The sequence below is a fragment of the Lithobates pipiens genome, unplaced genomic scaffold (genome assembly GCF_037356315.1).
Source record: "Lithobates pipiens isolate NorthernLeopardFrog02 unplaced genomic scaffold, aLitPip1_a1.2 Scaffold_22, whole genome shotgun sequence".
Lineage (NCBI taxonomy): Eukaryota > Metazoa > Chordata > Amphibia > Anura > Ranidae > Lithobates > Lithobates pipiens.
The window spans coordinates 243,297,767-243,314,033 of record NW_027507784.1 but is presented as its reverse complement, the minus strand read 5'-3'; the positions used below and the strand labels follow the sequence as shown (position 1 = coordinate 243,314,033).

The 16,267-nt window shown below is 44.9% G+C and overlaps 1 protein-coding gene across 1 annotated transcript in view; it reads right to left on the bottom strand.

The window, feature by feature from the left end:
• Positions 1 to 16,267, bottom strand: part of LOC143924555 (multidrug resistance-associated protein 1-like) — a 435,651-nt gene that overhangs the window by 37,345 nt on the left and 382,039 nt on the right. The window contains exon 28 of the mRNA XM_077448932.1: positions 7,289 to 7,435. Coding sequence (XP_077305058.1) covers positions 7,289 to 7,435 — 147 coding nt within the window. The remainder of the gene's footprint in view (positions 1 to 7,288; positions 7,436 to 16,267) is intronic.

Here is a 16,267-nt window from a genome sequence, read left to right as displayed (position 1 = left end):
CATATGCCCGTGTTCTCTGCCTCCATGACTAGGGCACGATATGAGCAGATCTTGTGGTTCATGAATTTTAACAATGAACTCTGTCGTCCTCATGGAGACCCTGGATATGATCGGCTCTACAAAATTCGGCCCCTCGTAAACCACTTCAACCAACGTTTGCAGACTTGCTTACTCCTCATCAAGTTGTTTGCATTGATGAGTCCCTGATTAAGTTTTCTGTCCATTTGTCTTGCAAACAGTATTTTCCCAGCAAGCGTGCCAGATACGGGGTCAAGAAGTATAAGCTCTGTGACAGGGCCACAGTCTATACATGTAGTTTTATGGTTTACGAGGGAAGAAGTAGTCACGTAGAGCCACCAAACTGGCCAGATTACATAGGGAGCGCTGGAAAGATTGTGAGGGACTTGGTGTCACCCTTATTCGTAAAGGGGTACCATTTGTATGTGGACAATTATTACACAAGCGTGACACATTTAAGTCACTTGTTTGTTCATAAGATTGGAGCATGTGGCACCGTGCAACCTAATTGCTGGAGCTTACCCCAGAGGCTTGTAGATTCTCGTCTTAGGCTGGGGGAGAGAGCCTGCTTGACGTGTAATAACTTGCTCACTGTTAAGTGGAGGGATAAGAATGTTTTTGTTCTTTAATCCCTTCATGCAGACACGATGGTCCAAATTTCTACGGCGACTGGTGTTGTGGAGAAACCCCTCTGTGTCCATGAATATAACCAAAATATGGGAGGGGTGGACCTCAACGACCAGTTGTTGGCAACGTACCTAGTTGCCTGTAAGGTCAGACGCTGATACAAAAAAGTGTCAGTTTATTTATTTCAATTGGCTTTGCTGAACGCTCATGTACTATAAAGAGCTTCAGGACAGACTGGGTCCTTCCTTAAATTCCAGGAAGATATCTTCAGAGCCCTTCTGTTTCCAGACGGTGCTCCACCTCACCTTCCAAATCCAAATACAGTAAGCCAGCTGCGTGAGAGGCATTTTCCCTATGTCCTCCCGAGTATCCCTACCCAACGAGCTCCCCAAAGAAGATAGTGTCTGCAGCAAGAACGGATATAGGCATGACACCCGCTATTATTGTCCTTCCTGTCCTGACAATCCTAGTCTTTGCATTGGTGAATGTTTTGAATGCTACCATACACTAGTGGAGTATTAGCGTAGGGTACAGCACTGCACAGACTAGGACACACTTTCACAGGGTCTCCCAAGATGCCATCACATTTTGAGAGACCAGAACCTGGAACCGTTACAACCTTTACAGTTACAAAAAAAAGTGTAAAACATAAAATAAAAAAAACACACAAAAAATATATGAAATAAAAAAAAAAATAGTTGTCGTTTTATTTTTCTCTCTCTTGTTCTGCTCTTTTTTACTGTATTCTATTCTGCAATGTTTTATTGTTGTTATGTTTTATCATGTTTGCTTTCAGGTATGTAATTTTTTTTTATACTTTTCTGTTTTCTGTCTCAGGCTCTCCTGTCCCAACAGTGAACCTGAGAATGCAGCCGGTGGTTCCGCCAGCTTACCATAGAGCTGATCAGAGTCCAGAATGGCTCCAATCATCTCTATGGCCTAAGAAATCGTAAGCTACGAGCATTTTCATGACTTAGATTTCACCGGATGTAAACAGCGCCATTGGGAAATTGGGAAAGCATCGATCTTGGTGTGGTCAGATGCTTTGAGGGCAGAGGAGAGATCTATGGTCTAATAGACCCCAGTCTTTTAAAAAAAAGAGTACCTGTCACTACCTATTGCTATCATAGGGGATATTTACATTCCCTAAGATAGCAATAAAAATTATTAAAAAAAATAAAAATAAATAAAATAAATGAAAGGAACAGTTTAAAAAAATAAAAATAAATAAAAATAAATAATAAAAAAAAAGCACCCCTGTCCCCCCCTGCTCTCGCACAAAGGCGAACGTAAGTTTGGGAATTTCCGCCGGAAACTTTTTTTAGAGCAGAATCTAAAATTTTCCAACAAAAAAATCAGATCGTTTGTAGAGTGCCACGCATGCTCAGAACAATTTACAAGACCAAAGCTATTGGCTACTAGCCTCTACGTAGTCCTGTCGTACGCAACGAACGTCACATCGTTCCGAATAATCAGATTTTCCGACAACTTTGTCCGACCATGTGTATGCAACACAAGTTTCGGACAAAATCCGTTGGAAAAAATCTGATGGATTTTGTGGTCAGAATGTCCGACTATGTGTACGGGGGCTTATAGTCAGACTGAGAGCACTAATCAAACTTTGGCGGAGTACCTTAGATGGTTTGTCTATTTCAGGATGACTGGGTAGACTATCTTTCTACAGCTGTTTGCTTATAACAATTCTGAACATAGCTCCACTTCCCAAAGCCCTTTTTTTTATTGAATACTCGGTATCATCCAGTTTTTATTCCTGATCTCAATATCTCCACTCCAATTCCTGCTGCAATCAACAAATTAAAGCAGAACTTCACCCAAAAGGGTAAGTTCCGATTTTTCTCTTCCTGTGAAGCCAATATGAATCACATCCGGCTGCTGATGCCGGGGATCAAAGACCAGTGAAAGAACCAGCCTGTGTGAGGACAGCACTGGATCCTTGGAGGGGTGAGTGTCTGTTTATTAAAAGTCAGCAGCTGCAGAACCACTTTAACTACATTACAAGAGATTAAGGAGAAACTGATTGATATTTTGAAGAAGGCTCAAAAATTTTACAAGAAGGCTGTTGACAGACATCGCAGATCACTCCCTACTTGTAGGGGACAAAGTTTGGTTATCCATCAAAAAATGTAAGGTTCATGTTCCATCTGCCAAGTTGGGTCAAAAGTTTGTGGGACCTTTCCAGATCTCTGCTCAAATTAAAACTTCTTGGCAGTGTGAATATTCATCCTGTTTTTCACGTATCACTATTCAAATAATTTCATTAAAATGTTTTTTCTGAGACAATTCTTTCACCTACTTCACTTGTTGAGGTAAAAGGTTGAAGAAGAATTTGTGTTTGAAAGAATTTTTGATTCCAGGATCTTAAGGAACAAATTAGAATATCTGGTTAAATGGGAAGGATATGTACCATAGGAAAATTCTTGGGAACTTGAAGAGAACGTTACTGCTCCCAGATTGACAAAAAAATAGTTCCACACAAACCTGGCCCTAAGACATCCAGGAACTGTTTAGAAGGGGGACAGGAGATTGCTGTTAGGGTCTGAATCTAAACCTGTGACCTCTGTGGTGTCTGGCTATAGCTCTTCTTGCTGTGCGATACTAGATTGCTACCTGTCTGATCTGATGGACAATCTTGCCTTGTATCTTGTTTCTGATGAACCTTGAACTCTTTTCTCTGCCCACAAACTTCCTGACCTAAGCCATGTCTCTGCACTTCCTGTTTGTCAGATTATTGTGCTCTTCCCCAGCCAATATCATGCTTCTTCACTCCTGCTGCCATCCAGCTCACTCCTGCTTGTTACCAACCTATGGCTTATTCCTCAACTATATTTTCGCTTGATCCCAACCCGCAACCACGGGTTACTGACCTTTGGCTTGTTTACTGACAATGCTTTTGCTTGATCCCTACCTGCTGCATCTGCTACAAGACCTTGGTTTCCTCGCCTCCTGGTGGGGTGATCCTGCAGACCACAATCTGGCACTAGAATGCAGCCAAACCCATCTCCACCATCATGTGCTTTGGTGAAGACTGATTAGTGCTTAGACCTGCTTGTGCACTTATCCTACTGGTTGGTGGGAGCCTCTCTACTACTCTAGCTACTGATCCCTGACTGTGACACTTTTACATGAAACCACTGGATGTCTTAGTCAATGTAAGCATTACATATAGGCATGTATGTGTACACCGTCATAAAACTAGTCTTTGACATGGTAAGTCAGTCTAATAATTCACTGCTGGCAAATAGTTTTATCTAAACAGTTCATATCACCAGAAGATGCATGTTGATGCTCATAATCATCAACTTAGACTTATGAGGTGGAAAATGTTTTATTGACTAGTTTTATGTATTTGTATGGCTATACCCCAGTTCAATGATGGGAGACTACAGGTCTATCTTTTTTCAGATCACCCTACTACCAGGTGGCATGGATATTTTTCATGTTTCTGTCATGCAATTCCCCATTTTCCTTGTTCCTATTTAGGGGTGGAATCGCATGGGTGCATGCATTTTATGCTAAATTCTAAACTGTTATTAATACATTTTTATAAGGATGGAGGGGGTGTAACCATTCAGCAGTCTGCAAAGAATTTTTCAATTGCATGTTTGCAATCCATGATAGACCCAATCGTGGCTTTATTATACTTTATATTTTCTCAACTCTCATGACTTACTCATACAAATATATATTTTATACTTTATTTCAATCCACCATATCTTGTTCCTAGTACCCTGTTCCACATGGTAGGGCTTGCTTAGCGTGTGCATGGGTTTTTGGGCCGTTTGCTTGTCTGTTCCCTGGGAGCTGCGGTGCGATTTTTGTCGACCCTACCTCTTCCACCTGTTCCCTTCCTCCCCGTTTGTGGTGGATGGAGGTGGTGGTTTGGGCAGGTGCTCCTTCACATCGCATTGGCGCCACATCACCGATCTGTGTGTCCGACACCTTTTGATGATGCACCGCATGAGCAGGTTTTTCTTTCCAGCTAGGCTGACACTGGTGAGGTACCTGAGCCTGTATGGGTGGATTTTTTCGGTCTGACACAGATGCCTCCCCTTTCTTGCCACGCCCATGTGACGCTGGGCAGGACACGATGTATCAGGTGGGAGCATTTAAATTCGCCTCACTTGGTGTTTGTCTTTCTGGCAACACCTCATATGCAAGCATTCATCTTTTAATTTTGGTTCCCAATTTCCTTGTGAACCAACAAGGTAAATCACTATAGGTTTCACTTATACTTTTAGCACTTTGTTTTTCATTCTCTTTGGTTCCTTCACTATCTCACCCAGGATACAATTTTCTTCTCTTTCTTTTCTACACCTTTCTTTCTTTCTCCTTCCTATTTGGTGGTTTTTGAGTATCTGTTTTTTCATCTATGCTCAGTTTTTCCCTCCATCTGACCTGGTATATGGGCTTTTCACACTCTTCATCAAAAAATATCATACATTCAATATATATTACTGATCTCAATTCACAGAAGTTTTGGCTCACCCTCATCCACATTTGCACATTTACCCTGGTGAATCTACAGTGCTCCCTGTTTGTCCATGTATCTTTACCGCAGCTCCCATGCCAGACCTTTTTAACGGCTCTGATCCTCTGTTCAAATCTATGCAGTTGACGTGAGTATTTATAGGGATATCCATCCTGTCCCTTACACATTATTTATTACTATTATTCAGTTACAATATTATACCATATGGTTATGCTTCTTTATAGAGTGCCATTGCATTTGCCCATGAAGAGTTGGTATACCCCAATGAAACACGTCAGGCTTACATAGATGCATGATGTCCATACAGATGATTTTATGTCTCTTGTTTTACTCTAGACTTTCCAACATCATTCAGCCCTTCCAGTGGCCCATGTTGTGCAGGACTTGTTTTTACGTTATGATATGTCAAGTACCATGGCGTCAATATTTATATACGGTTTTCCGCATTGCCCTGCGTGTATGTGATTCTGTGTATGCATCTTTGTGTTATTCAGTATGTTATACATGATCTCACACGTTATAATAAAATGTTATTTGCTAAGCCTGCTTTTTGGTTTAAATCTCTCATTCAAAAACTCCCCCTTTTTGTTGGAACCCATAAAAGCAACACTGTGTTTTATATCCCAAATGTTTACTTTACATAGTGATTGGCCTCATTTAAAGTCCTGCTGACCACTTTCCCTTTTCTTTGTCTAAAATTTGGGATGGAGGTCGATTACTTTTGGTGCCTTGGACTACATCATTTTTTAACGCTGTGATGCAAAGGATATAACTGGTGAATGATGATGGAGATTTGCCAACATGCTGGAGGATTAGTAAGTATGAAGACTTACCGTACATACAAGGACAAGTATGAAAATTCTATGTCACAATGCTTCTAAAGACTTTTTATACAAACTTTGAAAAAATAGCTAACCACCTACAGCTGAATACCAAGCAGAGATAAAAACACAAATTATTGCAGATATGTAATCTTTAAGATTAAAAATGTGTGTTTTAAATATAACTAGTGTAAGTAAATTGATGTTGGTATGAGTCTCTTGTAGCACCCTTTACACGGGGGGAAGAAGATGGAGGCATTAAGTGTGCTGAACGCATGCTGACAGGGAACATGTTGACAGTAGGAGATAGCAGACTTAGGCATGATTTGCTGCTGCTCAGTCACCATCCAATTACAGTTTGCGAGCAGAAATTTTTATTACATTTTTTTCTAAAGCCATCTGCTATGATGATCTTAATGTAATCATGCAATCGCTATTCATAGTAATAGCGCAGCTAATTTTCTTCTTATTTTTGTAAAACTAACCTTATATTTCTCTGTTTGCCCCATCATGCTTGTGGGCATGCAAAGCCCACTAGGATCCTCTTCTGGCATACAGTGCTGCAGAATAACTAGCATACCCCGCCCGATCTCGTGCATGTGCATTATGTACACCTAGCTGCGCAGGAAATTTCTGTTTGTCATCACAATGGCGGTGTCGTAGGAAGTGCCCACCCCGTTGATATGGCACCCAAGATAACTATACACCCAAACCTTGCATCGCGTCACTTCTGTCATCGTGTCACTTCCGTTTTTGTTATCTTGCGATGATGAGCGGTGGTGATGCCCACTGACTCCTGGGAATCATAACACAGATCTTTCAGGAGCCAGTGCAACACAGGATATTACATAGATCACCGCGGAGGAGAGAAAACGGAAGAGACACAGAAAACATTTGAAACATGGTAAGCACAGCCAAAAAAAAAAGTGCCCAATGCAAACGTTATGAATAATTGCAAAGCTATTGAGGAGAAGATTATAAAGTGGGTGGAACTCCGCTTTAAAGAAGAGATACATCAGGTCACTAACTTAGCTGTACTGATTGGCAGAGCTGTGTAAATTTCAGAACTAGATGGACTGAAAATCCCCAAACTTTTGCAAGATGAACAACTCCCCAATATACAGTATTATTCAAATCTATACTTATCTATACTTATCTATTTGTCTGAATTTCATCTTTACCTTCTAGCCTATACAAGAATTTTAGGTGTGATTATACTACATGGATGCCAAGGTCCCAATCCCTTGGCTTTAGACAACAAGACATTAAAAAATGGTGACATTTACCAAGAACACCACACAAAAACACCAACCTTTTCTCCCGGCTGAATGGAAGCAGTAACATTTTGTAAAGCCATTTGCAAGTCTTTCCTGTACTTCAGACCATAATTTTGGAACTCTATCTGTCCAGCATGTGGCCAGTGTGTTAATTCTGAAGCATGCTCTGATGTCCATGGAGCCTAAGTAAACAAAGGTTATTTTGTTAGAATGCACAATTATATGAGAGACATAAGAAACAAAATCCCTTCATAAATGGATTTGTACTTAACACTAAAGGAAGAGCAGTGTTATCCTGAGGGTAGTTGTTGGAAACTTAGAAAATATAGGGGGGCCTCAGGTGTGGCTTGCTACATCCAGAGGACTGAACAATGGTTTTGTTTTCATAAATTTGTGTTAAGTGAATGCATGATAAAAGCAAACACATTGATTTGTGTGTGTTGTGGTGCCATTCATTGTTGAATGGCACCCCAATGCACTTTTACAGTAGCAGGCTTCTCTTTTTGGTTTCCAAAAAATAGTGAACTACATTCTTAAGTTTTTATGAGTAGCTTTTATAAATCCGGTTAATGAGTTACGTCTCAACAATGCTTTGTAATCTGCCTTTTGTACCAATATCTATTTTGTAGGGATTTTAAAGAAGTATTATTAAACCAAAGTTTTCAATGTGTTAAACTGTAACCCAGCTTGAGACAGGAGCCTACATAATGTAACGACCTGTGAAACCAGTTTTCTTGATCATACATCATGGGACACAGGAGCTTCATTACATAATGGGTTATATAGGCACCTCTGCTAATTGGACACTGGTTAACCCCCAATTAAGGAGAATTCCTCCCCTATATACCCCTCCCATATGGGAGGCACCTCAGTTTTTTCGCCAGTGTCTATGGTGGTTGGTCACGTAAAACATGTGCTATGAAGAAAGCTCTGTGCAGGTCCCTGCGGAGGCCTAAGGGCTACAACTAACTGGATCCATATCTCGGGCCGATATTTTGACTCCCAAGATGATATGGTACCCGGGCCTCATCATCCGAAGAAACGAGGTTTTGCCTGTAAGTCCTCTCCTATTGGAAGACTGGGCTCTGGGAAAACCAGACTTGGTGTACTATTTACATAGTGGCACGAAAGTTTCTGTCAGAGTCTTTTACAAGGTCCAGGTAGGAGGTTCTTCTGAGAAAGAACCCCAAAAAAACCTGAAGGTTGGCACAACTCTGCCCGCCTGTGGCCAGGTAAGAGAAGTTAATCCTATATAAATTATATTATGGATTTCTTCATTGAGTAGTAGTATGTCTTACCTGGTTTCCACCACTAGAGGGAGTAAGAGCAGCCTGATGCATACTTACATGCCTTTCAGTACACACGCTCAGTGAAGCCTGGTTCTCCAGATGTCTCACGTCTCCACTGCAATCCCTGCCACAATAAAGGTAATACAGGGGTCCCACGTAGTCTGGGGGTCCCACGCAGCTCCGATGGCGATTCCCTTCCCCCCTGGATACCAGCGGTCCTCGAGCATGTGCGCGTGCACTTGCGCCGAGCGCGCTCCCGGGCTAATGGGGGAGGGGGGAGTGTGGTTGCGAGCCGTGCACATCGTTGTGCACGGCGCTGTACTGCGCAGGCGCCAGGCGGCAGTTTTAAAAAGCCCAGAGCGTCAGGGGGCTGTAAGCGGAGACACAGGAGCTGTGGGCAGTAAGCATCCCAAGGGATTGGATCCAGGCAAACCTTAGACACCTACTCAGCATCAGGTTGTGCAGTTTAAGCATATATATTTATTGTGAGACTTTAAGCACAACAGTGATTGCACTTTGTACTAGTACCTCTGCTTTGTAGCTTAGGACTATTTCTCCTCGTAAGAGGGTCTCAGGGGGAGATAACAAGGGCAGTGGTAAATCCCCGCCTAGGTCCAGGGGTTCTAAAAATGCCTGTAAGTTACCATCCCCCCCTGCAAGACTGGAGCCAGCCTCACAGGATGAGTCAGTGCCCCTGTCAGGTTTTGCAGCCTCTCCTAATGTTTCAGCCCCGGTATACGCCACTGAGGACTCCCTTAGGGCTACATTGGAGGGTTTTGAAGGGAGAATCATGAATTTTATTTCAGCTTCCCTGAAAGATAGCAGGAAAAGGGGTAGATCCCCTCCCTCTGCTGAGATTCCTCTTTCAGATGACACTTCTGACAATGAGGAGAGATCCCTATATTGGGACAGGGGTCTTGAGCAGTCGGATGAATCAGAGGAAGAGGAGCGAGTCCCCTCCTCCTAGGCGCTCAGAAAACAGGTGCAGTATTATACTGGATTGGTGCGTACCACATTCAGAATGCCTGCTGCTGAAGTTGCTACGTCCTCTGTTTCTTCCCTGGGAGTCAGGAAAGTTCCACAGACTGCCTTTTCCTTTCCAATTCCTCCCTTAATGGATAAATTGTTGTATGAGGATTGGGGACATCCTGATAAACTGTTTGCTCCTCCTAAAAGGTTTTCTATGCTTTATCCTCTGGAGGAAAGTTTCACCAAGAAATGGGGGGTCCCATCTGTCGATGCGGCTGTTTCTTGCGTGAATAGAAACCTGACCTGTCCTTTGGATAATGCTCAGGTATTTAAAGATCCAACTGATAAGAAGCTGGAAACAATATTAAAAGCCTCCTTTTCCATGACTGGCGCTGTAGTGCAACCCACAGTCGCAGCTGTGGGGTTGTGTCAGTTCCTCAAGGAACAGGTTAAGTGGATGCTTGGCCTCCTTCCCAGTGAGGAAGTGGAGAATTATGCAGAAATACCTAAAATTCTGTGTTTCATGATTGATGCGATTTTGGATTCTGTCCAACAAGCATCTCGTTTGTCTCTCCTGTTGGTACACATGCGAAGGGCCCTATGGCTAAAGAATTGGGCAGCTGAGCCATCATGCAAGAAGCAAAGGGGAACGTTTGTTTGGAGAAGAATTAGACAAATTCGTCCAAAAAATTTCAGGGGGTAAATCTACACTCCTTCCAGTCAAAAGGAGCAAACGTCCATCATTTAGGCGTTCTCTCTCTCCCGGAGCATCAAGCTCTAAGCAGTGGTGACGGCCTTCTCAACCCTCCTCTACAGGAAAGGTTCAAGGCCGGGCCCAGGGGCAGAAGAAATTCTGGGAGCGAAAGCCTGCCAAGCAGAGCCCAAAAACTTCCTTGCGAAGGGGCGCCCCCACTCGGCCGAGTGGGGGGAAGGCTCCTGCAGTTTGCGGAAGCCTGGCGGGAAGAGATTCAGGACAAGTGGGTGGTCTCTTCGGTATCTCTGGGCTACAAGCTAGAGTTTCAGGAGATCCCACCTTCTCGCTTTCTAAGGTCAAGGATCCCCAGGGACCCAGTAAAGCAAAGACCACTATTTCTGGCCTTAGATCACTTACTATCCCAGGGGGTGATAGTAGAAGTGGACCCAAAAGAACAGGGTTCAGGGTTTTACTCGAATCTCTTCACCGTTCCAAAGCCAAATGGAAGTGTCAGACCTATCCTGGATCTGAAGGATCTGAACCGGTTTTTACGCATCCGGTGCTTCCGAATGCAGTCAATTCGCACTGTGGTCTCCTCCCTGCAAGGGGGAGAGTTTATGGCATCAATAGACATCAAGGATGCATATCTCCATGTGCCAATTTTTCCCGCACACCAAAAGTATCTAAGGTTCGCGGTAGAGCAGCACCATTTTCAATTTGTGGCCTTGCCGTTCGGGCTCGCTACGGCCCCTCGAGTCTTCACAAAGATTCTGGACCCTCTCTTGGCAAACCTAAGAGCTCAGGGTATAGCCGTCATGGCTTATCTAGACGATTTGCTTCTCATAGAGAAAACAGTAGCGCTCCTGAACCACAGTGTTACCAGAACGCTAGAACACCTGGAATGCCTAGGTTGGATTATAAACCTAGAAAAGTCGTCCCTACAGCCTACTACCAGGTTGGAATACCTGGGTATGCTTATTGACACCGCTCAGGGCAAGGTGTTTCTTCCAAGGCCAAAAGCCTTGGCCATTGGGGATCTGGTGCGCCTAATTCTGGGCAGAAGATCTTCCCCCATTCGGTTGTGCATGAGACTGTTAGGGGAAAATGGTCGCCTCCTTAGAGGCCGTTCCATTCGCCCAGTTCCACTCAAGGCCTCAACAAAGATGCATCCTTGCGGCTTGGAACAGGAAGCCCCAGTCCTTGGATCTTCCTATGCGTCTATCCCCAGGGACACGCAAGAGTCTCATCTGGTGGTTACAAACCGAGAATTTGCTGAAAGGCAAAACTTTTCTTCCTCTTCCATGGAAGATTATTACGACAGATGCCAGCCTGACAGGCTGGGGAGCAGTGTTGGAGGAGACTTACTCGCAGGGGAAATGGTCTGCGATCGGGAAGCTATTGCCCATAAATGTCTTGGAGATTCGGGCGGTTTATATGGCTCTCATAAACTGGTCTTTCAGACTACGGGGTCTCCCTGTTCGGGTTCAGTCCGACAATGCCACAGCTGTGGCCTATATCAATCACCAGGGCGGTACCAGGAGTCTGGTTGCGCAAAAAGAGGTGAATCGCATACCTGTCTGGGCAGAAAGGCATGTTCCATGCCTTTCTGCAGTCTTCATTCCAGGAGTGGAAAAATGGCAGGTGGATTTTCTGAGCCGCCAGCAGTTGTGCCCAGGAGAATGGGCTCTGCACCCCGACGTGTTTTGGGAACATATGTTGCAGGTGGGGTACTCCAGACGTAGATCTGTTTGCGTCCAGGTTCAACAGAAAACTGGACAAATTTGTGTCAAGCACAAGAGATGCACTTGCTCAGGGGTCAGATGCTCTGACAGTTCCCTGGGATCAGTACAATCTGATTTATGCCTGGAGGGCATATGTTTCCTGGTGTGAACTCAGGGAATGGCATCCTAGAAAGTATGTCATTAGCAGGATCTTGGCCTTTCTCCAGTCAGGCATAGAAATGAATTTGGCCGTAAGCACAATCAAGGTGCAGATTTTGGCCTTGTCAGTGTTTTTCAGAAGCCACTTGCATCGCATTCCCTGGTGCGGGCTTTCATCCAGGGGGCTATGCGGATAAGGCCGCCAGTCAAACCTCCGGTATGCTCATGGGATCTGAATTTGGTTCTCTCGGCTTTGCAGGGGCAACCTTTTGAACCTTTGCATCTGGCTTCGTTAGTTCTTTTGACTAAAAAGTTTGTTTTCTTGGTAGCCATATCCACGGCTAGAAGAGTGTCAGAACTAGCAGCTCTCTCCAGCAAAGAGCCGTATCTAATTATTCATAAGGACCGGGTGGTAATGCGTCCCAACAGGTCCTTTCTGCCTAAGGTGGTTTCAGGATTCCATTTGAATCAAGATCTAATCCTACCATCCTTTTTTCCGGACCCACAGTCCGCAGAAGAATCTTTGCACACTTTGGATGTGGTAAGGGCAATCAGTATCTATCTTCAGGCAACTGCTCAGATAAGGAAAACTGATTGCTTATTTATTTTGCCGGAAAACCCTAGGAAGGGCCAGGCAGCATCAAAATCCACTCTCTCAAGGTGGATTAGACCAACTATTTCTCAGGCCTATAGCGTTAAAGGGAAAATCCCTCCTTTTCAAGTGAAAGCGCACTCAACTAGGGCTGTAAGTGCTTCTTGGGCAGTGCATCACCAGGCCTCCCTGGCTCAGATCTGTAAGGCTGCAACTTGGTCATCAGTCCACACATTCACCAGATTCTATCAGGTGGATGTCAGAGGGCAAGAGGATATCGCCTTTGGGCGCAGTGTACTGCAGGCTGCAGTTTAGGTCCTCCGGTCCCTGGCGGTCTATAATTATGATCTGTGTCTCCCTCCCCTCAATCTGAGCATTGCTTTGGGACATCCCACTATGTAATGAAGCTCCTGTGTCCCGTGATGTATGATCAAGAAAATAGGATTTTTATATACAGCTTACCTGTAAAATCCTTTTCTTGAGAGTACATCACGGAAAACAGGGCGCACGCCCCTCTTGGGTTTTTACGTGGTTTCCTATTGCTTTGCTACAAAACTGAGCTGCCTCCCATATGGGAGGGGTTATATAGGGGAGGAATTCTCCTTAATTGGGAGTTAACCAGTGTCCAATCACCAGAGGTGCCTATATAACCCACTATGTAATGAAGCTCCTGTGTCCCGTGATGTACTCTCAAGAAAAGGATTTTACAGGTAAGCTGTATATAAAAATCCTATTTTTGTCACGACCACTTAGGACATGTCATTGTGGGGGCAAGGTGGGAGGGAGGAGGATGTAATGGGGGAGTCAAAATGGGGATGGGGATGAGAGGACCTTACAGAATCCTTATCGCCTAGTAACTTTATGAAATGGGGAGAAAATATATGTGGGACCGGGGAGAGGGAGGAATGGGGGTTCTCAATCTTCTTTCCCTTTTTCAAACCAGTCCCTTTACCATTTAACCCCGTCAATACCCAAGGTCAAGCTTCTTATTATTATTATTTATTCTTATTCACTCACTCTTCCATTTGGAAGATATTGCTGGAGTTTTGAGCCCAACTTTTCTACTTGATCCACTTAACCACTTGCCGACCGCCGCACGACGATGTACGTCGACAGAATGGCACGGGCAGGCATAAGGGCTTACATGTACGTCCTTGCCTGCCCGCGAGTCGGGGGCCCGATCGGGCCCCCGCCCGGTGCCTGCGGCGGTCGGTATTCGTTCGGGAGCGATCCCGGACGAGGGGACGGCCATTCATTCATGGCCACCCCCTCGCGATCGCTCCCGACGAATGAAAATGTCCCGTGACATCACTTCCTCTCCTGTAATGTAAACACAGGAGAGGAAGTAATGTATTCTCTCCTCCGTGTCGGTATTTTTCGTTCCGGCACCGAGGAGAGAGCATCGGTGAGTTGCACAAGCACTACACTACACAGTAGAACATGCCAGGCACACTCACACCCCCCCTTTACCCCCCGATCACCCCCCAATTACCCCTGCCCCCCCAGTCACAGTGACACCAATTGCTTTTTTTTTTTTTTTTTTTTGCATTGGTGTCATTTGTGACTGTAATAACTGTTAGGGCAGTTAGGGTTAGCCCCCTTTAGTTCTAATGTGCCCCCCTAACCTCCCCAATAAAGGTTTAACCCCGTGATCACCCCCCCTCGCCAGTGTCACTAAGGCTGGGTTCACATTGCAGCGGTTTATGAGAACGAATGTGATTCGCACCGCACTGCAGTGCAAATCACATCCGATCTCTGTGCGATTCGAGTTCAGCCATACAGATAGTTCAGATAGCAAATTCGCACGGGACCCTTTTTTTGGCCCGCAGCAGAATCGGATCGCATGGGTGTTCACACCATGCGATCCGAGTTTGAAGATCGCACTGCGATATGCGAACTGATCTGGGGGTGTCATTAACATTTCACTGACACTCCCAGCAGTTCGCATAGGGCAGTGTGAACTGCCGCCGGGAGGCATGCGATGCGGGAACCCGCCGCGGATTCATGGCGTTCCCGCATCGCTCCAGTGTGAACCCAGCCTAATAAGCGATCATTTTTCTGATCGCTGTATTAGTGTCACAGGTGACGCTAGTTAGGCAGGTAGGTATTTAGGTTCGCCGCAGCTTTTTATAGCGCCAGGGACCCCCATATACTACCGCATAAAGCCCCCTGATTTCCCCCTAGTTAATCCTTTCACCAGTGATCACCATATAACCGTTACAGGTGACGCTGGTTGGTTAGTTATTTTTTTATAGTTTCAGGGCACTCGCCATTTATTACCTAATAAAGGTTTAACCCCCTGATCACCCGGCGGGTGTCATTTGTGACTGTAATAACTGTCAGGGCAGTTAGGGTTAGCCCCCTTTAGTTCTAAGGTACCCCCCTAACCCCCCCAATAAAGGTTTAACCCCGTGATCACCCCCCGTCGCCAGTGTCACTAAGGCTGGGTTCACATTGCAGCGGTTTATGAGAACGGATGTGATTCGCACCGCACTGCAGTGCAAATCACATCCGATCTCTGTGCGATTCGAGTTCAGCCATACAGATAGTATGGCTGAATTCGTGTCGCACCCGCCGCAAACTCGCACGGGACCCTTTTTTTGGTCCGCAGCAGAATCGGATCGCATGGGTGTTCACACCATGCGATCCGAGTTTGCAGATCGCACTGCGATATGCGAACTGATCTGGGGGTGTCATTAACATTTCACTGACACTCCCAGCAGTTCGCATAGGGCAGTGTGAACTGCCGCCGGGAGGCATGTGATGCGGGAACCCGCCGCGCATTCGTGGCGTTCCCACATCGCTCCAGTGTGAACCCAGCCTAATAAGCGATCGTTTTTCTGATCACTGTATTAGTGTCACAGGTGACGCTAGTTAGGCAGGTAGGTATTTAGGTTCGCCGCAGCTTTTTATAGCACCAGGGACCCCCATATACTACCGCATAAAGCCCCCTGATTGCCCCCTAGTTAACCCTTTCACCAGTGATCACCATATAACTGTTACAGGTGACGCTGGTTGGTTAGTTATTTTTTTTATAGTTTCAGGGCACCCGCCATTTATTACCTAGTCTCACTAGTGTACCCCTAAATTTAGGGGTGTCTACTTTCCAAAATGGGGTCATTTGGGGGGGGGGTTTGTGCCATCTTGGCATTTTATGGCCTTCAAAACTGTAACGCCCTTAGAAAGCCTGAAGGCGGTGCTTGGTTTTCGGGGCCCCGTACGCGGCTAGGCTCCCAAAAAGTCCCACATATGTGGTATCCCCGTACTCAGGAGAAGCAGCAGAATTTATTTTGGGGTGTCATTTCACATATGCCCATAGCATGTGTGAGCAATATATCATTTAGTGACAACTTTGTGTAAAAAAAAAAAAATTATTTTTTGTCATTATTCAATCGCTTGAGGCAAAAAAATAAAATATTCAATGGGCTCAACATGCCACTTATCAATTTCCTTAGGGTGTCTACTTTCCAAAATGGGGTCATTTGGGGGGGTTTTGTACTGCCCTGCCATTTTAGCACCTCAAGAAATGAGATAGGCAGTCGTAAACTAAAAGCTGCGTAAATTCCAGAAAACGTACCTTAGTTTGTAGA